Source organism: Oryctolagus cuniculus, chromosome 1 (assembly GCF_964237555.1).
Source record: "Oryctolagus cuniculus chromosome 1, mOryCun1.1, whole genome shotgun sequence".
Lineage (NCBI taxonomy): Eukaryota > Metazoa > Chordata > Mammalia > Lagomorpha > Leporidae > Oryctolagus > Oryctolagus cuniculus.
The window spans coordinates 218,249,651-218,275,500 of record NC_091432.1 but is presented as its reverse complement, the minus strand read 5'-3'; the positions used below and the strand labels follow the sequence as shown (position 1 = coordinate 218,275,500).

Genomic DNA, 25,850 nt, shown 5'->3' with positions numbered 1-25,850 from the left:
ATGGGGGGGTCTCTCCACCCAGGAGGAGTCAGAGACACCTCCAGGACCAGCGGGAGTATGGCAGAGAATCTGGGACTGGACTTTGGGGAAACAGCCAGTGTGGAAATGCTGCCCCAGGATGGCACCTGCAGGCCCAAAGCCAGAGCCAGGCTGGAAGCCAGGAACAGCAGCGCAAGCTGGGCTCTCACCTGCTGCCTGGTGTTTCTCTCCATCCTCATCGGACTCAGTGCCTACCTGCTCGTTGGCCAGCTCCAGACACAGGGAGAAGCCTGTGTACAGTTCCAGGTAAGAGACACTCTGCTCTGACCTGAGGGTCGGCACACGCCTTGCTGGGGTGGGCGGGCGGTGACAGCTATTCCAGCTTTGGACAGAGGATAAGCTCCATGATGCATCACATTCCTTTCCTCCACATGCCGAGAAAGAGTAGAGTGGGAAGGTGGGAAGGGTCAGCTTGCCTGTTGTTTTTGATAACTCTGGGGAATAACTGTCCCTTTTTATGTTTATGTCAGAATAACCTCAAGCCCCATATTTTTAGATGATCATAATCAGGATATACTGATCATTGAGAACTGTTCCTGTTCTTGGAAGAAAAAAAATAATTTAAATTAAGAACTAATACATGGTCATTGACGATAAAGCTAAAAAACTCAGGCAATGAAATGAAGAAAACTATTAATATGCATGAGCTCTGAGAGATGATCACTGTTAATAATTTAGGATATAGTATGGCCACAACTGTATTCAGAAAATGGATTGTTCTGAGTCTCCTAATACATTATGATTTTATTTAGATGATAGCCATACTTATATGATTCTATTCAAATGTACAGCAGCACGATGATATAGCATGCTTATATTATATTTCTATATGTGATTTATTTAAAGAACTCTCTTGGGTTTAGAAATGCTATTTCTTAATGCTTAAGAAAGAATTTTCTAATCATCTATCTCTGAGGTCTTGCTGGGATCTGGGGAGAAACTTAGTCAAAAACAAAATAATATATACAGTAAAGCAGGAATAAAGGTGATGGAGGTGAAGGTACAGGTGTCAAGGAGAAAGCTTAGGACGGCAGACAAGCACCATCAGCAATGTACCTCAGATCCTATGGAATGTCATTCAAATGATATCCTTTCTTAAAATGCTCTGGTTTAATCTGGTGACTGATTAAATTTTGGTGCAAAGTACTAAATTCCAAAGGAGAACTTAGACTCTTCCATTGGTTTAATTAGAAATCCAGTCTAAACAACCCTGGCTATCTTCCAAACAGATACATGACAGTGAGCAGGCCTTGGCTAATGTGTAACTCACCACCCCATCAGAGTCAAACAGACCGCGATACAGGAAGCAGTGTTCGTGCCACAAGTCATCACTCTTAACATCTAGAAATATGCAGATGACCCGGAAAAGCTCCTCCTGTTCGAGGAGAACTGGAAGGCGTGGGGGGTCTTCTCATAGGCACCAGAAGCAAACTGTACTGTCCAGTGGGTGCTCTGGAACTCTGTCCCTTATTGGCCAGGAAACAGTTGTACTAGAAGGAGCACTGAGTAGCCTCCAGCAACCTGCACCCTGCTAGGTTCCGAAGAGAACCCAGCAGCATGATGGCTGAGACTCCCATGCGAGCCACAGTTCAGGGAAGGCAGCAACTTCCAGTCAGGAAGCCAGCGGGAGAGCTGAGCCATCATGAAGGGAGGTGCTGAGTCTCTTTACTGCATCCCTAGGTCTGTCCCTGAACCTGCTCTACTGCAGGTGCCTGAGCCGTGAGCAGGCCTAACACTACCCATTCTGTTCTGGTTAATCTCCCTGGAGAGGGAGCATGTGGGAAAGGAAATCTTGACTGGGCTGTGGAACTTCTCAGTATGTCAGAATAACAAGAAAGGGAAATAGGGGCCAGGCTGGGGCACAGGGAGCAATCAGGGTTCTGAAAGGAAACAGCTGGGCCATTCAAAAGGCGAGCATTCAAAGCAGAAGAGCATTTAAGGAACAGTTGGAGTGGTTTCAAGAAAGACCTGGCTGCAGAGATGCAGACAGAAGGGAACAAAATAGCTGGAAACATCCAGGGTTGGCCACAGTGGGAAACCAGTTCCCACTCCTCAGCATGAGGAACCCAGGGAGAACTAAAGCCTGCGACAGGGCCTGCTCAGTGGGTCTCACGGATGGGGAGAAAAGGCAGTCATGGCCAGAATGGCAAGGACAGAGAGAGGGGGACAGGGTTTGCTGACTGTCCTCTCCTCCCAGCCTCTGATCCCATTGTCCAGGCTCAATGAGAAATCAAGGCTCAAAGGAGCCAGGAGGCAGCCATGCCCAGAGCTCAGCCTCTCAGAGCTCAGAGCAGGGCTTAGAAGGCAGAGAATGGACCTGGAAGGGCTCAGGTTCAATGACCAGGTCAGAAGAAATGGCCAAAGATGGGGGAAATGGAAGATGGAAAACTCAGCTACCAGGGTGAACTTGGTAGACGGTGAAATATGGTTCTTACACACCGAGGCTCAGCAGTTTCCAGCCATCTGGAAAGAGCAAGCGGCTTCATTTCTTAGAGCCTCTTTCCTTTTCTACCGAAAGAGGCTACTAATACCCATAAGCTAACAAGACCATTAAAGCCCTCGTGAGAACACACTGTGCGTTGGGAAGAGGGGGAGAGCTACATACAGTGCACACACAGTTACTGTGATGTGATGGTCGCTCTGTGCCAAGGAATTGCTGAGAAAACTTGATCTTGACCTCTAAGAACCTCAAGTCTGATGCATGAGTCAGACAAGGAAATGGGCCCGTGCAATGTAGAGGTGCTGTGGACTCCAGATGTTCCCCTACCCCGCCATGGAGACAGTGATCCAGGGAAGAGGGCATCCTGGAGGAGGGAGCGGAGGCACCTGTAGCTACCATGCTGTTCCTGAGGTTCAGGTCAGGGACCTCATTCAGATGAAAGCCAGTAGACCACAACCCACCACTGCCACTGCGGGGAACGAAGCCTTTGAAGATTACCCAGCCTGAAGCCCTTTGTTTCATGCTCTGGGAAACAGGGGCTCAGAGCTCTGAAGGAGATTTGCCCAACCCAGGTCCGGTCAGCGGACTCCTGCCCCAAGCATTCAGACAGCAGTGGTCATGGTGACCCAGGTGCCAGACTGCCATGCTGTGGGCTAAAGAAAAATACAGGTAACATCATGGGGGCAAGCTGCCACAATTTCCTGCAGTTAGTGAGCCTCCCCCTGCCCCATGCCAGCCTCCCAGCCAGCACTTCCACAGCTTCGCCCACCAAATCTATGTCACACTCGGAATCCTCCTCCCAGGACCCCCAGCCAGGGGCAGTGGAGGGAAGTTAGGGCTGCCCATGTTTTTCCAAAGAGGAAGGGAGGATCAGAGGCAGGGTCCGTGCTTATGTTACAGACACGTGATGAGAAACAAAATCTTCTCCAAAGCCAGAAACCCTCCCACAGAGGTAGGGAGAAGGAACAGACACTTCAAGTAGAATGCAGCGCACTCACAAGCAATCTGCTCGGAGATTGCAGACACACAAAGAAATGCAGGCACTCTCCGTAACCTGCAAGTTAAGCGAAAAGGACAAAGTGCACAACAGCACGTAGAATGCACCTCATTTCAGGAAAAAGTAAAATCCACATGTATGAATGTGTTTAACAATACATAGACTATCTCGTAAAGAGCATAAAACAAATTAGTCACTCTGCCAGTGTCCAAAGAAGGGAAATGGGAATGTGAGTCATGTGGGTATGTATATTCTTTGTGCAAAATGTGTGTAACACTTATATAAAAATGTTAGGACAATAAAATGTTTACGGGGCAGGGGATATCCGGCCCATGGGCCATAGAAGGCCCACGAAATCATTTGGTCTAGCCCAGCCCTGCAGGTGGGTCTTGAGATTCAATGAATCTATAGCAGGCTAATTTTTAAGTTGATAATTTCATATGGTCTGCGATTCCTACTATAAACAGACAAATGGGCCTGGAAGGACAAAGGACCCCACTCCTGCCTAGGACCTTTCCACTTCGGCAGGCTATCGGGCAGATTTGCGTCTTGGACACATCATGGGTCAAAAGTTCAGACTCAGTTTACATTCTGGCCTCCCCACTTCTTAGCCTGTTACTCAATCCGCGGGGCCCCAGCTTCCTCACAAAGTGAGGCTAATTAGAAATAAAGTATTTAAAGTCGCTGACAGGAAGTATGAGATTAGTTAATGGTAGTGATTATCATTGTGAAAACCAAGGAACTTCCCAGCTCTCAGAAATTACAACACAAAGAACAACTTCTCTACCTGCTTGGAATGTGGCCTGCCCTGGCCAGAGGGCACCTTTTGACACCAGAGGGCTTTCCTGGGTCTCTGATGATGAGCAGCCATCCCCTGCCTCCTTTTGCACAACTCAGTCTTGCCCTCCCTCCGCATCTCCCGGTCCATTCTTAGACAGCTATTTTTGACCATAGCCTGGCCATTCTTTGGGCCCTTCAATGGTTCCCATTGCCCTCAGGGAGGCCCCAGGGTGTCATCCCTGGGGCTCCGCTCTGGCACACAGAGTTAGTATTGCAGGCAGTACCAAGGTGGCGACTCAACCCCAAGCCCAGCAGGGTGGAAACTCAGGACTGCACCATGCACGGTTGGGTACACCTTAGAGGGAGTTCCTGCCCAGGGGTTGCACCACTGCCCAGTTTCCTGCCTTCCCAGGTCCTCCTTCTGCAATCATCTACCCACACTCTCTCCATTTTCTCAGCTTCCTCCCATCTCACGCCCTCCCTTTCCTGAAAATCCTGCTAAGGAACACTGGTCTTTGAGCCCTGCAGCCCTCTTCCCTCCTGACACCTGCTGGTTTCCACCCAGACCAACAGGGCCCCCAAAGTGGCCAGGAGGAGTTAACCCTGTAAAATCCATAATCCATGCCCCACACATGCAAATTCCTTTCTTTGCTTCCTTGTACCTAGCTACACAGGGCATGCAACCAAGTCACTAAGTGTTTTCTGGATGCAGAAGGATTGGGTATAGGCAAGCCAGCAGACCCCCTTGGACCATGGACCCATAATCTAGAGAAAGACTTCCCTCATAGCACAGTGGTGAGAATTCTACAAGATGTCCAGAAATCTATGGCCACAGGGCAGTTGCTCAGCAGGCATTATTTGCCTGCCTGCCTCACCTGGCTTGCTCACTCGAGTAGTGCCCTCTTTGGAAACAAAGACAGTAATGCTAGTCCCTTTTCAGTGTTGTCTAGAGGAAACACCGACAGCTGAGCTAAAAATGCTTTGTAAACTGGAAAACACGGATCTCTCTGCAGCTATAATCTGCTGTAACCACAGGAAACCCCGGCACACCTGGAGGAGAAGCCCGATCACTCCACAGGTCGCAGAAAGCAAAAGGCAGGGAAGGCAGAGGTAGCGTGGATGCACTTGGGAAGTGAAGGAAGGGCAGGCAAGGCCAGATGTGCATCCTAGACAGCTGCTGTGGCGCATAGGTGGCAATTTCAGCATCCACTCCATTCACCCCCTAAACTCAGCACACACACACACACACACCCTGAATGCTGCTCCCCCATGGGGGAGCTCCAGCATCCTCCCTCAACAGCACACCCATCACCAGGCAGCTATGCTGCTGCAGGTCACTGGCCTCAAGAGGTCACCTCCAGGCCTGTCCCCTGATGGGGGCCAGGATAAAGAGCAGGTGTCCAGAAGCCAAAAATGGACTGAGGAAGCACATGAAGTGCCCATGGGAAAAGAGGAAGCCATCCAGAGCTCCTAAAGGATCTGAACCAGCCACTCATACCAGCAAAACTAAGCCGGGCTGTTTCTCATGGAATGGCCAGTTTACCAGGGGTGAAGATGATGCAAGGAAACAGGTTTAAGTAAAAGCCTAGCAATCTTAGGGGGAAAGCAGACGCCTCTGTCTCAAAATGCCTTTCCCATCTGCCCAGTTAGCAAGAGCACTTTTTAAAGAATTAAAAGAAAATTATGGAAGTTTAGGGAGGCAAATTTCCAGTCAGCTCAAAACCAGCTGGTCAGTGATCTGTTGACCTAAACCTTGACTGTTTATGGAGAATGTGGGTAACCCTGGTCAGATAGTGCTTCTTTGGGCATTAGCCTTGTTGTTTGCAAATTCCTTCCTTGTCTGAGGTCTTGTGATTCTAACCAATTCCCAGCTGTCTGTCCCTGGAATTCTTAGGTAAGCACCATTTGTTTGTTGAATTAAGCAATGGTCTCATTAATCATGAGATCAGCAATTAGCTTTGTCAAGCAGAACGTGAAGAGAAAAAAGCATACATTCACTTTAGTTACAGTGACATGATTGGTCACAAGGTTAGAATGTGAAAAGGGAAAAGAAACCGCACTCACTGAAGTTAGTTACAGCACGGTTATAAAGGGAATCCAGGGTGGCATCAGTTGACAGCTAAAGTCACAAGACCAAAAGGGAAAAACACAAAACCAACAACACATGCCAGGAGCATTTATTGAGACCAAAGAAAGAAGAGAACCTGGATGGCCCTTTTACTTGCGTGTGTTCTTTCTGAGCTGTCACAATAATAAGGGAGGAAAAGATTCCTGCTGGCTTTTATTGATAAGTAAACCAAGTCTCCCTGAGGTTAGGTGCTTTGCAAAACCACAACCCAGGAGAGATAAAAGAGCTGGGATTTCCAAATTTGCTCACTGCAAACACCAGAATCTTTGCTCTCTGCTAGGCCGAATAGCGCACGTCAAGCCCTGTCCAGGGCACTTCAGAGTATGATGAAATAAAATGACCTTGGAATAAAAATTTATGGATTACCCCAATGCAAATATAAACAGGGAGAAATAAAAGGAAGATATGAGGAAGCAAAGGTATTTCTCCTAGAAGTGGCTGTGAGGTTGTTGTGGGTCATAAAACATTTATGCCTTTGCAATTGCAGCATTTATGGCAGCAAGAGATGAATATCTCTTCCCGTTTATGAATAGATAAAGGGAGCCTACTACAGAATATGGGAAGAAAGGCTAAGTGGGCCATTAGCTAAAAACACTCAAGGGATTTTTCTGGGGAAATGCCAGGATATTTCAAAGATCATCTTGCTTCCAGATCATTCACCTGTCATGCCCTGTGTTACTGTTTGTGGAGCTTCGAATATGTGCCACGGTCTTTGATCTCAAAATTCAGAGACCAGGCCTTCCCTTTCTCTTTGACCTTAAACAGTCACTTAACCTCTTTAACTTTTCGTTAGAAGACTTACACAGACTATAAAAACAGTGATGTGAACTTTCAAAGTAGCTGCACTCTTAGATCAAGAGCACACTTATAGGCCAGCACCACGGCTCAATAGGCTAATCCTCCACCTAGCGGCGCCGGCACACTGGGTTCTAATCCCGGTCGGGGCGCCAGATTCTTTCCCGGTTGCCCCTCTTCCAGGCCAGCTCTCTGCTGTGGCCCGGGAGTGCAGTGGAGGATGGCCCAAGTGCTTGGGCCCTGCACCCCATGGGAGACCAGGAGAAGCACCTGGCTCCTGCCTTCGGATCAGCGCGGTGCGCCGGCCGCAGCGCACCAGCCGTGGCGGCCATTGGAGGGTGTGAACCAACAGCAAAAGGAAGACCTTTCTCTCTAACTCTCTCTCTCTCTCACTATCCATTCTGCCTGTCAAAAAAATAAAAAATAAAAAATAAAAAATAAAAAAAAGAGCACACATATAAATGCCCCATACAGGACCCAGCAACCACTAAAGAAAGAGTAGTCTCCTTCCCTCCTCCCTGCCTTCTTCCCAATGGGAAGAATTAGAGTAATTCCAAAATGCCCACAGTGATAGTCATGGTCAGTTTGAGTCAAGGATTACCAGCCAACATATAAAAAAATTAAGGAGAACAACAAATCAAATGAGGATGAAAGTTCCAAGATTGGGCTGGCATTTAGGTGAAGCATGTTAAGCCACAGCTTAGCATCCCGTAACGGAGTACTGGTTTCAGTCCTGACTGCTCCATTTCCGATTCAGTTCCCTGTTAATTGGCCTGGGAGGACATTAGAAGATGACTCAAGTCCTTGGGCCCCTGCCACCCAAGCAGGAGATTCAGATGGAGTTCCAGGTTCCTGGCTTCAGCCTGGCCCAGTCCCGACTGCTATAGCCATTTGGAGAGTGAACAGTGGATGGACGATCTCTATTTTTCCCTCTGTCTCTGTCACTTTTCAAATAAATAAAGATACATCATTTTTGAAAAAGGAAAGGATAAATTTCCCTGGGACTATGGTGGGTCATACATCCCACTAAGATGTATGACCATGGACATACATGTTTGTCTTTTTTTAATAAAAAAATTGTATCTACTTAGAAGCATTCAGAATGTCAACAAAACAGCTGCAAGTTTTTTGCAATTACAGAGTAGTATTCACTTAACAGAACAATTAATTCATGTAAGCTGCATCAGAGACAATTGAAGAAAAAACTCCCACCCCCATATATAACTAATTTGTGCTGCACACCAATGAGAACTTGCTTTAAATGTTCATGCCAATTTATATCCCCCATGCTGTACCAGGCTTGGTCAGTAGCTACTGAAGATACCACCAGGATAGGGCTCTCTAAAGACACATTCAGTATTGTGTTAACAAAAAAAGACACTGTTCAGTTTAAAAACAAATCTTACACAGCCTTATATTTCAATGTTTTTCTTTAAAAGGAGTGAGTGGTATGGGGGGGGATTTAAATGCTTTATAGACAAGAGAAAAAAATCTGCGCTAGAACCAACTTATTCATCATCATCATCTTCCTCCTCTCCCTCCTCCTCATCTTCCTTCTGTTGCTTGCTCTTTTCAGCCTTGGCGACTCCCTTGCTGGTGGCATCAGGCTTTCCTTTAGCTCCGTATGTGGCAATGTCCTTTACGTATTTTCCCTTCAGCTTAGCAGCCTTCTTTCCACCAAGCTGTCTGTCATCTGCAGCAGTGTCGTTCCACATCTCTCCCAGTTTCTTTGCAGCGTAACCAATGGCTAGGCCAGGATGTCCTTTCATTTTCAGGCAATACTCAGAACAAAAAAAGGAAGAGGCCGAAGGGGGCCTCTTGGACGTGTTGGGATCCTTGTACTTCTTTTTGTCTCCCCAGTAGGAGGGATCTAGGTTTTCAGGTCTCTTTCATGACAAGCCTGTCCACCTTTGCCTTGTCTTCAGATTTTCCCTTCAGCAGACGTGGGCTTCCACTTCTCTGAGCACTTCTTAGAAAACTCTGAGAAGTTGGCAGAAGTATCTGGATGTTTCTTCTTGTGCTCCTCCCGGCGAGTTTGCACCAAGAATGCGCATGATGACATTTTGCCCCTCAGCTTCTTCGGATCTCCTGTGCCCATGTCTAACTGTTTTCCCACAGCGAGGCACAGAGTCGCCCAGTGGCCTCTGGCTCTCACTTACCTGGCATTGTCTCTATGGAGCTCAATGGACTGCAATGGCTGTGAGAGCGGGAGCTCCATATTTGTCTTTTTTCACTCTAGCTCCTTACCAAGACTTGCAACTTTCAGCAGATATGCTAGAGCCACGATTATGCTCCCCATAGAGACTGATAAACACCTTAAGGGATCCTAGTTTTAAAAATCGTGGTAACCCACTCTATGTAATCAAAAAAAATTTTTTAAACAAAATGATCTCTTTCCTAGATTTGGTGATTGCAAAATTCTGGCTAAAGTCACTGAATCTGAACTTCACCCCCCTTCCTGGATTCATTTCTGCCTCCATCTTCCTGGTGACTGAGAATCTGCACATGTTGCCAACTACATAATCTGACAGAAGTGCCAGGTGCTTAAGGCACTGACAATTCAGTGGAGAGCAACACAGATCAACCAGGTCCCCTTCATGAATCCAGCTAGAGAGAGAAAACAACAAGCACATGAATAAGGAATAAAATTGCATGCTGGTTCTCAGCCAGTGGTTTGAGGACACGTGCAAAGGCAAACGATGCCATTCTTCAGACACGTTCTCAGACACCGTCCCAGCACCCCTCAGGGGTTAGCATTTCCTTGGTGCTCCAGAGCAACCCAGATTTGGTGGAGAAAAGTCAGGGTTGGGTCACAGAGATATTCTATTGGCCTGGTGTTGTCAACAATCATCTTGAGAAATGGCATCTAGACAGCTGAAGTGGATAAATCTTTTCCCCAAATAAGCTACTATTTCATCCTCTCTAATCTCTCATTCATATCAGCTTGCTCCCATAAATTCTTCCTCCCATGATGTGTGGAGTCATCATTAAGAAAAGGAGCAAGGTGGCTGGCGCCGCGGCTCAATAGGCTAATCTTCCACCTAGCGGCGCCGGCACACTGGGTTCTAATCCCGGTCAGGGCGCCAGATTCTTTCCCGGTTGCCCCTCTTCCAGGCCAGCTCTCTGCTGTGGCCCGGGAGTGCAGTGGAGGATGGCCCAAGTGCTTGGGCCCTGCACCCCATGGGAGACCAGGAGAAGCACCTGGCTCCTGCCATCGGATCAGCGCGGTGCGCCGGCCACAGCACACCAGCCGTGGCGGCCATTGGAGGGTGAACCGACGGCAAAAGGAAGACCTTTCTCTCTCACTATCCACTCTGCCTGTCAAAAAAAAAAAAAAAAAAAAAAAAGAAAGAAAGAAAGAAAAAGAAAAAAAAAGAAAAGAAAAAAAGCAAGGCAACGCTGTGCGTTATTGTTCTTGGAGAGACAGCCCCAACTGCTGTTCTTGTGGATTCTTCAATGTTATTGTTTGCAACAGCTGCCACCAGGCACTGTCACAGCCTCTGGGTATTGAGGGGGCATTCTGGGCCACTGAAATCCACACAAGTCCATCCACATTATCAAAGCAAACTCTGAGCCCAGGTCATAGAAATCCAGCAGAGAAATCAGGACATGAGTTTACATCCCATGTACACACTGATGATGACGTGATGATGACCACTGAATCAAGGACAAATGCTCCAAACTTTTGGCCGAGTGTCTGCGTAGCCAGAAATAACCAGAGTGCTCAAGAAAACGTCTCAGCTGAGAATTAAATGAGGCAAGAGAAAGCCAACCAGGGAAGTTGCCCTTTCCTGCAAAAGGGGGGTACCTTCAAGATCTCCCCCAATTCTCTTTGGGAACCTACCTTCAGCTTTCTACCTTCCCAAAGGACCAATTTCTTTATCAGCTCTGTCAATAGCAAGTAAGGCAAGAGGCTACACAACAACCTCATTTCTGGACTGATTCTTCACAGCACCTCAAAAGGCATCAAAGTTACTGATTTTGGACAAATGGTCACAGCAATTATGTTTTCAAAGGCCTTCACACTCATGATTCCAGGCTAAGTGTACATTCTCTATTCATTTGGCAGCATAAGGATTTGCCACTTTCTAATTTCTCCCATGTTCGGCTGGGCCTCCTTACTCTTTGCACAAGCCTGATGGCCTTGGCTGGGAAGGTCATCACCTCTTTTATCACCTGGCTAGTATCTGTAGGCCCCGGAAGATTCAGTTCTGGGGTAATTTCTCTTGGTTCTCCTGCTTCTGGGCTTTCTGAACTCTGGGCTTGCATACTTATTCATCCACTTGACCAGGTCAATAGCTTGTCCAGATCCTACAGGGTACAGGGTTTAGGGCTTAAGATTCTGAAATCAACTGGTCTGGGTTAAAATTCTACACTACTTTCCAGGTGTAGGACACTGGGTGAATTATTTATCTTCTCTGAGCCCCACTTTCAATATGAGGATAGAAATTGGCTATACTTTAGAACTCTGTTGTGACAATGAAGGAGATGATGTCTGTGAAGGACCTGGCCTACCATGGAGCCACCACTGCACTCACTCAATAGACAGTAGCTGCACATACTGCATTTTTCAGTCCCCTTGGATCATTCACTGTGGTTTCCTCTTCTGTCTGGGAACACAGAGGGCTAAGATAACAAGACTGGGGTAGTAGACTGGGACTTCAAATGCAAAGATAAAATAGACTTTGTCTTGAAGAGCAAGGGCAGAGCCATTAAAGGTTTATGAGCAGAGTTGTGTATTGATAATGTGAAGCTTTATAAAAAAAAAAAAAGTCCTCTAAAGGAGGCTAGAAAACAGATCAGAGAAAAGGAGAAAGCAGCAGCAAAAAGATCTAAGGGGAGACTACTGAGAAAATCCAGGCAAGCAGCATTCCAAGGCCTACAGTGGAGGCATGAGAAAAACTGCAAAATAAAAAAAATAAAAAAAAAAGCCCTTGGGTTTGTAGAAGGAGAAAGAAGTAACAATCAGATTTGGTCGCCAGGAGGAAGCAGTAGTGGTGCTATTGATAGAAGTAGGAAGTGGTGGGAAAGGGGCTGGAGAGACAATGTAGTCAGTTAATCATTCAAAGACAGGATCTCTGCCTCCACCACTGACCTAGAAATAGAAACAGCCTGGAAGTCTGAGCTACCAAAAGACCACTGCTGTCTCCACTTTGACCATGGCCTTGTCTAAATATGATCAGAGTCAGTGAACTCAGGGGGCTTCCATAGCCTTGGCAGCTCATGACAAGAGCCTAGGGTGATTACTGATGCCATAAACAAGAGTGTCAATTTGTTAAGTCAACATCAGGAGTCACTGTGCACTTACTGCTCATGTAGGATCTCTGTCCTTAGTGTGCTGTACATTGAGATTTAATGCTATAACTAGTACTCAAACAGTATTTTTCACTTTATGTTTCTGTGTGGGAGCAAACTGTTGAAATCTTTACTTAATGTATGCTCAACTGATCTTCTGTATATCAAGAGAATCAAAAATGAATCTTGATGTGAATGAAAGGGGAGAGGGAGTGGGAAAGGGGAGGGTTGCGGGTGGGAGGGACGTTGTGGGCGGGGGGAAGCCATTCTAATCCATAAGCTGTACTTTGGACATTTATATTCATTAAATAAAAGTTAAAAAAAAGACCACTGCTGTCACACTCAGCAATGACAAGATGATATCCACGCGTACATTCAGGTATACAGCACATACCACAGACACAGGTAGACACAAAGAGGCTAAAACACATCAGCTCACACCCTGTCCTGTTGATGGAGCTGTATTCTCTTATACTCATATTCACAATTCCCTTCACAAGTACACTCACACCATATACACATACCATTTTTAAGATGTCAAATAGATCAAGTGTACTGGGTGACAAGAGGATCCCTCTGTGGGTGAGCACTGTACAGTTGTAAGAACCAAGTCAGAAGATGGGGTTGAGTCAAACATCACATAGGATAAAGTTTAAAAATATATATTGTCAAATGTAGGAAGGAGGTACTTATTTCTAAGCAAAGAGCACAATTTTGTTGCTAAGTTCTTTGTATAGGCATCTGAGTAGTAGTCCTTCATTCTCTATGTATTCGTATTCTCTATGCTTATTCACACACTGATTTGATCCTTACTTCACCCCCAATGAGCAATTTAGAGCTCGAGATGTTATTATTCCCACTTTACAATGAGGACAGCAAAGCTCAGAAAGGAAAAGTACCTTACTGAATATCGAGTTGTTGATAGTAGTGGACTCAGAATTCAAATTCAGGTCTGTCTGCCTAGAAGGTAATTACTTTTCCACTCTCATGTGGTATCTGAAATGATTCACACATTAGGATTGCAATGATGAAAAAGTCTTTGTTTATTGCACAGAAACAAAGGAATTATTGAAGATAATAAGAAAGAGAATATAGCCATGTTTTCTTTTTCTGTATCATTCTTTAAAAATAGTCCCAATTTTTAAATTGTGTTGGGGAAAAGAAAATAAAGCAAGTGCTGTTATTTGCTCAAATAATAGAAGGACAAGAGGCTGAGGTCCCCTAGAATAGCATAGAGCAGGTTTTGAGAAAGGACTTTTTAAAGTTGAGCTTCAGAGACAAGCCTAACAGAGAGAGAGGGACCATGGGGTGATGCAAGGGGAGAGTACAGAGCTAAGGTACAAGGTGCTCAGCAGTCAAAACGTTCTCAATCCCATTTCCCTCACTGCAGAGTTCCCAGGCTGGATATCAGCAGTATGTTAATCACACCCATGCTATGGGAAATTATATGGGCATTGGGGTCTGAGAGAGCACAGGTGTTCTGAACCATGTATTTCTTTCTCAACAGACTCTAAAAGGACGGGAATTTGGACCTTCACAACAGAGAGCTTGTAAGTATGCTCATTTTCTATGCCTTTTCTTGCAAGGAACAAAAACAATTCTAGTAGTTCTGACATGTAGGAGGTTGAGGGGTCAGTCTTTATTGTCAAGTTGCTAAGCCAACAGATGCAAACCCAGAAGAGCAATGAGGCTTCCCCCCTAATCACTAAGAAGGCAAAAGTTTGCATTGGCCAAATGCATGGCCCAGAGCATGGCCCATGGCACTAATGGCCTAGACTCAAAACTCAGCTCTGGAGTTTACTAGCAGTACCACCTGTGGTCAAATAATTTCACCTATCTCAGTCTCTTACCTCTAAAAATGAAAATAACACTCTCCCTACTTGAGTGGGAATTAAATTAGTTAATATCTATAAAAGGATTGGATCAATGCCTAGAAAATCATCAAGAAATCAATGGATTTTTGCTTTTTACCACCAACAGCAGCATCTTTATCACTGCAGTTTGAAAATACTTAATCTAATATTATTTCTGAGAACCAAAGGGAATGTCTGAGTCTTTTCAAGAACTAAGGGAGAATCAGGGCCCCAGAGAGAGGAAAGAAACTGCCAAGGACATGATTACAGGCTAGATCTCACCTCCTGCCCATCTCATTTCTGTTGGTACATCCACACAACCCAGTGGATAGTTCAAAGGACCATGAAGAAGGCAAAAGGCCAAGTAGCTCCTACAGAGGTACCTTGAGGGGAGCAGCAAAGTGTGCACTGATTATGTACCAAGAGTCATGCTGAGCCTTCCCCATGCATAGTAAGGGTCACCATGCCCATATTAGAGAAAACAGAGTCTTAGGCTAGCTAACTTGTCTAAAGTCACCAGGCCAAGGTTCTTTTGTGTTCAAGACTTACCCTTGTGTCTCCCTTATCTCCAATGCTGCTAACTACAGACACCATATTCCAATACAAAAACCCATAACCAGTGGAATTGGACCAAACTGAAGGAGATTCATGTTTCTCTTCTTCCATGGGTGCCTGCAATTCCTAAAACCCTGTCTTCACTCCAGTTACCCCTTAACACATACATAACATATCTTTCTTTTTGTTACAGACATGCCTCTCAGAGCTGATGGAAATAAGCCAAGGGCACACCTGACAGGTAAGTCTCCCTGAAGTGTTTTCCAAGAGACCACTATCCATGGTCCTGAGCTTTTCTTCAAGACAGGTACCAGAACTCAGTCTAGGGGTTTCAAACTAGAAAGCACACCCCTTGATGACAGGTAACTCCTCTCATTTGAGGGACTTCGGAGAACTTCCTCCCTGTGAATGTTCCAAAGGCCCATGTATTTTAGGCATTTTCTATCAGATTCTCTCACCCCTCTTCCTTTCTACCTGCCTCATTTGCAAATCCAGCATTCAGAAAAGGCTTTCCTCAGACTCAGAGCTTCAAGCAATTCTGGACCTGATCACAGATAAAAAGGTCCCTGAGCTGCCAACACATCCAGTTTACCTGTGCCTTGAGCATCACAGGATACTTACAATGAGGAAGGTGCTTCCAAAGAATGTTCATTGGTGTGAGGCTGTTGAGTGCAACCTCATAATATCAGCTGGTCAGTTTCCCAAATCTACAGTATCAATTCCAGGTACCTAACAGCTGGAGTTTATATTCCTCTAAGACTCTGGAAAAAAGATCAAGACAATTCAGAAATACGTGTTTAAAACCTGTCGGTGGTAGGGTGAGGATTCAATCTAGTGGCTAAAACACCAGTTAAGATGTGTGTCTTCCATGTCAGGGCACTTGGTTCAGCTTCTGGATCTTGACTCCAGCTTCCTGTTTATGCAGGACCTGAGAGGCAGCAGGTAATGGCTCAAACAATTGAGTTTCTACGCCTCATATGGGATGCCTGGTTTGTGTTCCAGTCTCCCAGCTTTGGCCCAGAACAGTCCACCCACTGTAGGCATTTTGGGAATTGCACCAGGAGTCTCAGTCAGTCTTTATCTATCTATCTTTCTTTCTTTCTCTGTCTGTGTCTGTGTTTCTCTCTCTCTTTCTTTCTCTCTCTTTCAGGACTGTAAGAAAATTTGCCTTCTGCAGGGTGATACTTTTATGCCACAAGACATTTGCATTATCATTTGACTCAGAGGGTGTTATTTGTGGTAAATATTGAGTGAGGGTTAGGACCAGGGAGTTGCCAAGTTACCATCACTTAGTCCCCATCTATAAGAATGAGAAGAATTTAACAGGTTGGGCTGGAAAACCCTAAAAACTACTAAGTATAGAGATGCCACTCTTCTTATGAATAAGGGAACTAGAAATACATGGGGAAGGAGAGGGTCCATGTTCTACTAAGTTTCCAATATGCACCAGACGCTGTAGTAAACATTTAACATTCATTCTCTTATCTCATTGCCTGTCAGCTCAATGAAGTAAAGATTAGTCACTCCTATTTGCAGATGGGGAAACTGAGCTTCAGACAATAAAATTCACTTGTCACAACTTACATGACTAGGAAGTAGAATTGAAATTCAAGCTTGGGCGGGCGCCGCGGCTCAATAGGCTAATTCTCCGCCTAGCAGCGCTGGCACACCGGGTTCTATTCCCAGTCGGGGCGCCGAATTCTGTCCCGGTTGCCCCTCATCCAGGCCAGCTCTCTGTTATGGCCCAGGAGTGCAGTGGAGGATGGCCCAAGTGTTTTGGCCCTGCACCCCATGGGAGACCAGGATAAGCACCTGGCTCCTGGCTTCGGATCAGCCCGGTGCGCCGGCTGCATCGCGCCGGCCGCGGCGGCCATTGGAGGGTGAACCAACGACAAAGGAAGACCTTTCTCTCTGTCTCTCTCTCTCACTGTCCACTCTGCCTGTTAAAAAAAAAAAAAAAGAAAAAGAAAAAAAGAAGAAATTCAAGCTTGACTTTCAAAACTTTAGTTTCCATTACAACACACTTCCTACCCGAACTCCTACTTGCACTGTGTTGACATAGTTAAAATCATCTACCTAGTTCATAGATGCTGTCTTGTCTAGAGACTTATTGAATTTGCTTTTGCATCATCTGAGAAAAAAACTTTTAATCCACTGCAGCATCCATAAAGAAAGAGCAGAGACTACCGAGGGTGATGAGTAAAATTGCCCTTTACAGATTTTGTAAAGACACATCAGAGTTTTCCAGGGACATTTTAATGAGGGGAAAGAGGAAACCCCACACATTTTGAACATGCTTCATAGTTGCAAAAGCAATTTTAGTCTAGTCAGCGATAGGAAGGGTGCCTAGAAAACTCCAGGGACCAGATTTCATGTCACCTACTGAGTGTGAAGGTTATTAAAGTTTCTGTAAACACAACCTATCTCAAAACTCTAGTATTGGTATATATGGTGAGTGCTGTGTATTCCAAAGGCAGTTATAGGGAATTATAGTAAGTTTATATTTATCCCAAAAGTGTTAATTTTATTTCAGGTTATCTTACTTGAATATTTGATTCTATCATTTACTTCTGCAATAGATAAACTTCGTAAGTGTTCATTCATATGTTTATATGCTACATCTTTGTGAATAATGTAAACATAAGAACATATAAAAGTAAGTAGTAAAATAGATTCATTTTTGATCTGTCAAAATTGAAGATGCTGGTTTATTTGGGGGGAGAAAATGAGTATGTATTGAATACAACTGTATTCAGCCTTTGTGGTGATAATTTCTGTTCACTTGGTCTTCAGAACAGGACTCTCAATGAGCCTTACCCGTAGTTTACAGACAGGACAGTGAGGCTCAGAGAGGAGAATGAGCCTACATAGTTGATTAATGAGCTAGCATGCTACAGAATCATAGTTGGAACTGGGTCTATGTGGCCCAAAGCCCAGGTCCCTTCTACTCTACAAGCAAAATGCACCAGCTTATGTTTTGGCCCTGTCAATGTGAGAGAAATATTCCAAAATGTTCTGGGTCTCTGGTTCCAATATATGTCCTGCATGTTGATTCTTTAGCAATTATGGTCTGTATTTCATATGACCATGGATCACAGGATTTGAAGACAATCAGAGGAAACATCTGATTCTGAAATGTCCTCTTTTGGGATTAAAGCATGTCTAAACAAGAAAGGCAAATTAAAATGAATTTATGGGTGGGCATTTAACCTAGCAGTTAACATCTAAGTTAAGACATCCTGACTCCAGCTTCCCACTAATACAGATCCTAGAAGACAACAGTGATGGCTCAAGTGATTGGGTTCCTGCCACATACATGGGCAATCTGGTTTGAGTTCCTAGCTCCGGGCTTTGTCCCCAAAACCCATCCAACAGCCACTGCAGGGATTTTGGCATTTGGGGAGCAAACCCAGTGAATGGGAATACCCTCTTGCACAGTCTCTCTCTCTCTCTCTCTATCCTTCAAATAAATAAGACTGTAGTTCAGAAGATATTCATAATTACCAAAGTATTTAAGATACACCATCTCTTATAGTCCTTTCACAGGTGTTATTGTCTCTATTTTAAAAAGAAAAGACATATCAAACAAAAATGAACCTAGATTTAGTAACTATTACTAAAGGATTGTTGATAGAGGGAGGATAAAGGAGAGAAGAGACAACAGTTGTATTAGTATCTGGGAGAGTTGGGATCCCGATCCTTGACAATATCAAACCCCCTAATGCTCCAGCCCCTTACATAAAATAATATAATGCTTGCATATAATCTATGAATATCCTTCTGTATACTTTAAATCACCTCTAGATTATGTATAATACCTAGTACAATGTAAATGCTAAGTAAATAGTCAAAACACTGTAAATTTTTTAGGAAATAACGATGAGGAAAAATGATCTGTTTGGTATGGACACAATTTTTCCCCAATATTTTCCTGTGATAGTTTGTTGAATTCACAACCCTCCCCCCCAGTATTTTCCAACTATAGTTGGTTTAATCTGTGGATATAAAACCTACAGATATGGAGGACCAAATGTATTTTGATGGGGATAGGGCTACGGCCATAGGGAGACTACTTTGACATTGAAGTCAGCAAATTTCTCAAGAGTTGGGCTAAAGGGGCTTTTCTTCTATGAAGAGGAATAAGCAAAGTTAAAATGAACCATATACAGAGAAGTAGCATGAAAGACTAGATCTGAGAACATGTATCCCAGAGCCAGCCCGATCTTAGAATGGACTGCATTCTTCCCAGCCTGAGGGTGGCTAGCATTCAGGAGTCTGGAAAAAAGAGAGAAGCCTAACCAAAGTGGTCAGCAAGCACATTTTTCTGACCAGTTGAGATAAAATAGTCCAGCTCATCATTTATGGGCCAAAGGACAGAAATGTGAGGCTCTAGTGTCTAGTCTTGTCACAGGTAAACAAGGGGGATCCATGAGTCTTATTAGCTAAGTCAAGTGGAAAAGGATGGTTCTTTGCAGGAAGCCATTTTCTGGAACACAAAAGAATAAGAGATTTTCTTCACACTCATTGTTTTTCCTAGGACCACAGGTCTCAGGAAAATTCAAAATTGTCATCTCACAGAGCTCAGAGAGGCAATGTAGATTGCCCCAGGACACCCTTCCAAGATGCTATTCTTTTTGAACATACTTATACGTCCACTCACTTACCCTTCACCCATTCTTCCACAAGGCACTTGTTAGCTGCTGGTTATATTAATTCACTTTATTCTTCCTTGAAAATATACAAGATGCTTTTTAGTCAAATTTACAGCTCCTGGTGTCAGCACATTGAACTTCTCTGTTCTCTTTGCAGCTGTGAAACAAACTCCCACACAGCCCTTGAGAAATCACTTTCCAGCTCTGCATTGGGAACATGAGCTAGGCTTGGCCTTCACCAAGAACCGGATGAACTACACCAATAAATTCCTGGTGATCCCAGAGTCGGGAGACTACTTTGTTTACTCCCAGGTCACATTCCGAGGGACCACATCTGAGTGTGGTGTCATCAACCAAAGGAGACGACAGACCAAACCAGACTCCATCGTTGTGGTCATCACCAAGGTAACAGACAACTACCCCGAGCCTGCCCAGCTTCTAACAGGAACCAAGTCTGTGTGTGAAATGGGCAACTGGTTCCAGCCCATCTACCTCGGGGCCATGTTCTCCTTGGAAGAAGGGGACAAGCTGATGGTGAATGTCAGTGACGTCTCCTTGGTCGATTACACAAAGGAAGACAAAACTTTCTTTGGTGCCTTCTTGCTGTAGGGCAAAGTGGGCATCATTGTGTGAAGATCCTTCTGCCTCCTAGTTCCTAATCTTGTCCCTTCATTTATAATGGCAGCCAAGGGTTTTCTTGGGTCCAGGGGTAGGGTGCATTCCATAAAGACAGTGATTTAGCTATGAAATTAAGGACCCAAACATTCACTCTATATACCTCTCTGGTGAGAATACTAATTGGAAAAAGGCAAAAGAGAGATAATTATCATGGTTTTTTCCTGGATGAATAGTGATTTTTGAAACACTGATCACCTAATGAAGGGTTGATCTATTCATGTCAGGATTCACAGAGGAATATTTCACACCTTCCTATATACATTTGTTACCAGTAATCCATTTATTGATCAGTTTGATTATAAATTTGCTTCAGCTCAGAAGCTTTGAAAAAAGTCCAAAGCAAGTCCTGGAAAACAGTGTGAGCCCTTCAGAGACAATCCTTTTAGTCTTTCCTAGTGACTCGCCAAAAAAATCGAAAGAGAGCTAGTATTTCTCATGAATATTCTCAAAGAAATGAATTGGTCTTCATGCTATAGATGGCCTATTGAAATGTCAAAATAAGTGAGTATGAGTTCCACATGCATAACAAAAATATGGCAATCACATTTATTCAGCACAGCTTTCTTGAGCACCTATTATGTTCTGAGTACTATCTGGATCCAGAAGATACTATGAAGAACAAAGCAGACTCTGCTAAAAACTTGTATGACTATCTCTAGATGTTTCCTTGTTAAAGATCAGTCAACATACTCCAAATAACTCCAAATTCTAAGATTTCTGGCTCTCCCCTGACAACATAAGATATTTGGCTGATTAGGTCACTCAAGACACTTGAACAAATTTCTAATGGACTAAACCAACTATACAGCAAGCTTGACTGATGCTGGAATGCAACAGATTTACTCTCTGGGGAGAAAAATATGTCAATCACCAAATCTGAAGAAATTAGCCTAGATCTGCCTGGAGGTTTGGTTTGTAACTCTGTATGTAGAGTGTTTTCTGAGCATTTTTCTGTATAATATGGGATTAGCTAAGGACCTAGCAAGGACCTCTTTCTTGGAGGAGAGACCAGACACTGAGAAGGTCCCTTCTGTGCATCCCAACTATGTGATCTTCCTGCACAAATACTCACCTGTCAAGGATGAGCAGGGCAGTGCTGCTCTCTTAGCCTCTGTTCTGCTTGACTTGTCTGTACCTGTGAAGCAAGAATCCACCAATTTGTTTCCCAAGATCAAAGGAGCTCTTGGGAATGAAATCAGTTCACTCCCTGTATTCTGTGTAGTCTCAGAGCATGTTAGTGTGACATATCCAGGCATCCAGTGGCCTCTGTCATAAATGTCCCCTATCACGGGACATGCTATAGCTGGGTCTAAGGACAAATTTGGCACCGAAACCACTCTTCTGCTGCGAGTTGCTGGGAGACTGCAGAGGCAGAGAGGCACATGCTGTGTCTCCTGATCACATAACTGGTGGAGTAGTGGGACTTGAACAGTATTTGTGGAGCTATAATCAAAATAGAAATTAATGTCTGGCTTCTCAGATGGGCAGTTAAGGTTCTCAGTATATTTCCTAAGCTAGGCTCAGCTAACTAACAGCAGTCCTCTTCCTTGCCTTCAGTTTCTCAAAGCAGTTGAGGACTCCATGAGAGAAGGGTGTGGTCACCTCCACCTTCATGGAGGAAGTGAAGCCTGAAAGAAGGTGGGTGGCCCTCAGACGACCACGGGAAAGGGCATCTAAGATGGGGGGAAATACCCTTTGCCTAAAGCAGAAAGGAAAGGTTTCTCAGTAACTCCAAAACTCGCTTCAGAAAACAGTATCCCCTCAACCGATTCCCAGTACAATATTTATTGACTGATGAAGAGTGTTTCATGTGTGACTCTTGCCCACCTCCATGGTCAGAACAAGCATCCCATTAAGAAAACACAATGTCCTGTGTGCACCTGTCTCTGCGGTGTCCGAGAGCCCCAAGTCACTGGAATGTACAGGAAAGCATTGGCATGGAAGAGCCACTTTCTCCCACCACAAGGCAGCTTTGCGCCAAGAGCCTTCAAACCTGCCCACTATTCCATAGCGGGTGTGGTAAATTTGAAAATGTATTCAAGACAGGAATTTCCTAGGATATGTTAAGCTTTGGGGAAACATCTCTGCTGCATATTTATTTCGCTCCTGTCATGAGCTTATTTGTTGAAGAATGTACTATAGCTCCGTTTTTTGCTGCTGATTATGTTAGATTCTCTATAATACATATTTTACTATTCAGAAAGGCACAGCCAAACATTCCTAATGTGACTCAAATCAGACCTCTGTTTCTAAGGCTTTATATCCATAGCAAAAATTAGGGCACTATGTTCAACAATGAGATGAGAGAATGCTTTTTAACCCCTAGAAGGGGTTAATGGGATCATTCAAGGGTTTGGAGGAAAGAACAAACATATTCTAGAGAATAGTTGATTTGGGGTTGGCAGGGGAATGGAATGCTAGTTAAATGTCTCTCAAATATCTGAGCTCAAATCAATTCCACAAACATTTACTGAGTGTCTTCTCGCCTGGGGACACAAAAATAAATTATTTTTATCCCAGACAGGCTCATTCTAACTGCTCAGCGCCTCTATTGTCTGCAGATCTTTTAATTTACTTCTGTGTATTAGATAATTAATTAGCTAACTCTAGGCATATGGATATTTTCTCATTACAAAAATGGGTTTCATTTGATGAGGGATGATCATTAGCAAAATGATTTGTGTTTACATTGTGTTTAAATAGCTGTTCAAGTGTAGTTTTTCATAAGTAAATAGAGAAGGGAAGCACTGACACATGTTCCATAGTAGACGCTATCCTCTAAGCCACATGTAGAAATAGGTTATTATTTTCTGCCCTTGAGTCTGGTCATCAACACACTTGAAAACACTAGAAAAATTTAGATGACCCAGAGATGACTTGAGAAGTCTGTTTCTCAGCAAATAGAGGAACTACAATCAAAACGCGTGAGTCACAAGAATTTTGACCAGAGCATGGTTTAGAACTACTGGCAGAATGGAACTGCTTAAGCTACTAGAATTTCGAGTGTTTTTTTTTTTTTTTCAACTAAAGTGCAGTAAGAAAAATGAAAAGTACGCTTTTCACATCCTTAAACATACTGGGTTCAGTTTAATAACAGGGCATTCCAAAGCCCTTGGTTCCATTGCAATCTAAGCTGTACCAAACCATTGGAAATTCCACTTCTGTGCTCATCAATAACCCTCCTAGATTATAAACTTCATTTTGTTCATGCACACAAACATGGTTGTTGCCAATAGTCTCTTGCAAGTTATTTTTCTCAAATCCCTACTTAATCATGTTTCCATTATTGTGACATAGAGGATTAATTCTTCAGGACAGGATTGTTGCAAAAGTCTCGTGACTCAAGATTTCTTACTCTCCTAGGGCCCAGAGTCCTGGAAATGATTTGTTACTTTTAGTAGAATTTTAAGTGTACATCCTTATCCTGGATATTAACCTTATTGTATTGTATTGGCAACTAGGCCTTTGAATGATTCAGTGGACTGAATTTGGTAGACTGGATACCCTGGCCCAATTCACACTTGCTCTTTCCATCATCCCTCGTTAAGAAGAAAACACCATATTAGCCCAAATAGGAGATATCTAGGACCACTCAATTGAGGGCCATCTAGAGCCAGGATTTTGTCTTTCTAAATCTTACACCATAATCCTGGACTCATCTAATTTCTCTCCACTGTTATTAAGTATGATTCATTTTAGTAACTGGGGAAGAAATTGAGGAAGAAAAAAGTTATCTTCAAAATGTACAGGGCAACATAGAAATGGCGAGGAAACTTCTTCACTGTGTCCCTAGAGGAGAGTTCTGGAGCTAAAGGGTAATAGATCTAGGATCACTACATCTGGCTCCATAGCCAAAGGACGCTTCTACTCAACAGCAGAGTTTTCCCAGGTGGTGTTTTCTTAGTCTCTGGGGGTATTCAAGCAAAGAGCCTATCATTATGGTTTTATAGAAGCTATTCCTTTGTAGAGATTGGGGGAGGGATTAAGCCAAAGGATTTCCAAAGTCTTTCCAAGTCTATGATTCAGTGACTTGTTTTTAACTGACTTCCATGTGTTCTATTTGATCATTTTGAACCTGGCAGGCTTTGTCCAAAGTTCAGTGGCTTCCAGTCTAGAAGCAGTTGTCATTTCCTACTTGCTTAGAGTGTCCAACACAAAGTGATTGTGAGCTCTTGGCCAATAGAGAAATGTCATGGAGTTTCAGAGCTGCCAGTAGTAGTTTATCTAAGTTACATAATCTTAAGGATGAAGAAACCTAGGCTCAGAGAGGTGACATCAATGGCCCAATGCCATACAGGAGTAGCTGGTAGATTAAGGCCACAATTCCTATCTCCTGACACCAAGCCTAGAGGCCTTTCAACTTCACCCATGAATCACCTCTTTTTTGAGCATCCGTCATGTAACATCACTTAGCCAGATGCTAGAGCACTGTGACAGGTAAATCTCACGCTCATGGTGTATACATTCAGGAGGAAGGAGACACATAGGATAGAGTAGATAAAGTAGCTGGATGTAATCAAATGATTTTATTCTTAAAGTCGTTAGAATACGTAACTTTCCCCTTTTTTGTTTCAGGGGTGTACAAGTTGAACAAATACAGGTGTTTGTGTGGTTTCAGTGATGAGCCCCACGTGCTTTCATTGAGTTTATGTTTTATGTTAAAACGCCACAACCTGAAGGTAAAATGCATATTGTATGTTGTTGGATATGTACTTAGCTAGTAAGCATCCCATGTCTTCGGGCACCACTGTAGAAATTCTAATCCCTGTAAATGAAATGCGACGTGTATTAATGTATTTAACAGTTGTAACTTAATAAACTGGCATCAAAAGCCACAGGATTTTAATAATGAGGTAGTTCTTCTGTTCATCTGTTCATTTATTTTTCTTTCTATATTAAGGCCTAGGGGTAACTTCTTGGGATTTTTTTTAAATGCACCTACTTGCGTACGTTCTTGAATGCAAAGGAACAACCAATTTCCACAACTTAGAATAAATCTTGTAACAAATTGATTGTGACACCTCAAATTGTGCCACTCTGGTTGGATGATAAGAAGGAAGACTGCAGCTAAGGGGCCGGATCTCATAGCAAACCACCCTGAAAAAGAGAAAGCATGGCTGGAACAATGAAGAGAGTCAGGTGAATACTAGATGAAGCCACTACTTGGATCCAGGTCTGTCTCTGAAGCTACACCTGCTGCCTCTCACAAAAACATCAAACAGCAGGAGTCAAAGCAGTTCAATGCCACTCTATCACCCAGAACAATAGCTGCGGTCACTGTCAGTGCTCAGCCATCAGCTTGGGCCACATTAAATTGCCATTTCTGAGGGCCAAAAGTGATCACACATCAGAATTTCATTTGTTTTCCCCTAGTTAGAGCTAGAATCAAACATGAAGTCCCCAAAATGTCCCTCCCAGTGTGGAACCTGGGAATGTATCCAAGTCCTTCTGATATTCAGTTCTCACTTTAGCTTATATCCATCTTTGGGAGTGATAAGAAAAAAAAAATTATTGCGCTTATAGCAAGAAATTATTTTCCAGAAATTTTTTAACACTAAATATCTGTAAAATGTGACATAAAAATGAAACCTGGTATTTGCAGCAAAATGAATGAAGCAGGAAGTATTATGCTTAGTGA

At 43.8% G+C, this 25,850-nt stretch overlaps 1 protein-coding gene and 1 long non-coding RNA gene across 2 annotated transcripts in view; one reads left to right on the top strand and one right to left on the bottom strand.

The window, feature by feature from the left end:
• TNFSF15 (TNF superfamily member 15) lies at positions 1 to 25,061 on the top strand. Its single transcript, XM_002720515.5, has 4 exons — positions 1 to 285; positions 13,982 to 14,024; positions 15,076 to 15,123; positions 19,692 to 25,061. Exons 1-4 carry the CDS (start codon positions 1 to 3, stop codon positions 20,141 to 20,143), a joined length of 828 nt encoding a protein of 275 aa, XP_002720561.4. The 3' UTR covers positions 20,144 to 25,061.
• Positions 12,842 to 25,850, bottom strand: part of LOC127493231 (uncharacterized) — a 125,102-nt gene continuing 112,093 nt past the window's right edge. The window contains exon 4 of the long non-coding RNA XR_011381734.1: positions 12,842 to 15,643. This is a non-coding gene — a long non-coding RNA (uncharacterized lncRNA). The remainder of the gene's footprint in view (positions 15,644 to 25,850) is intronic.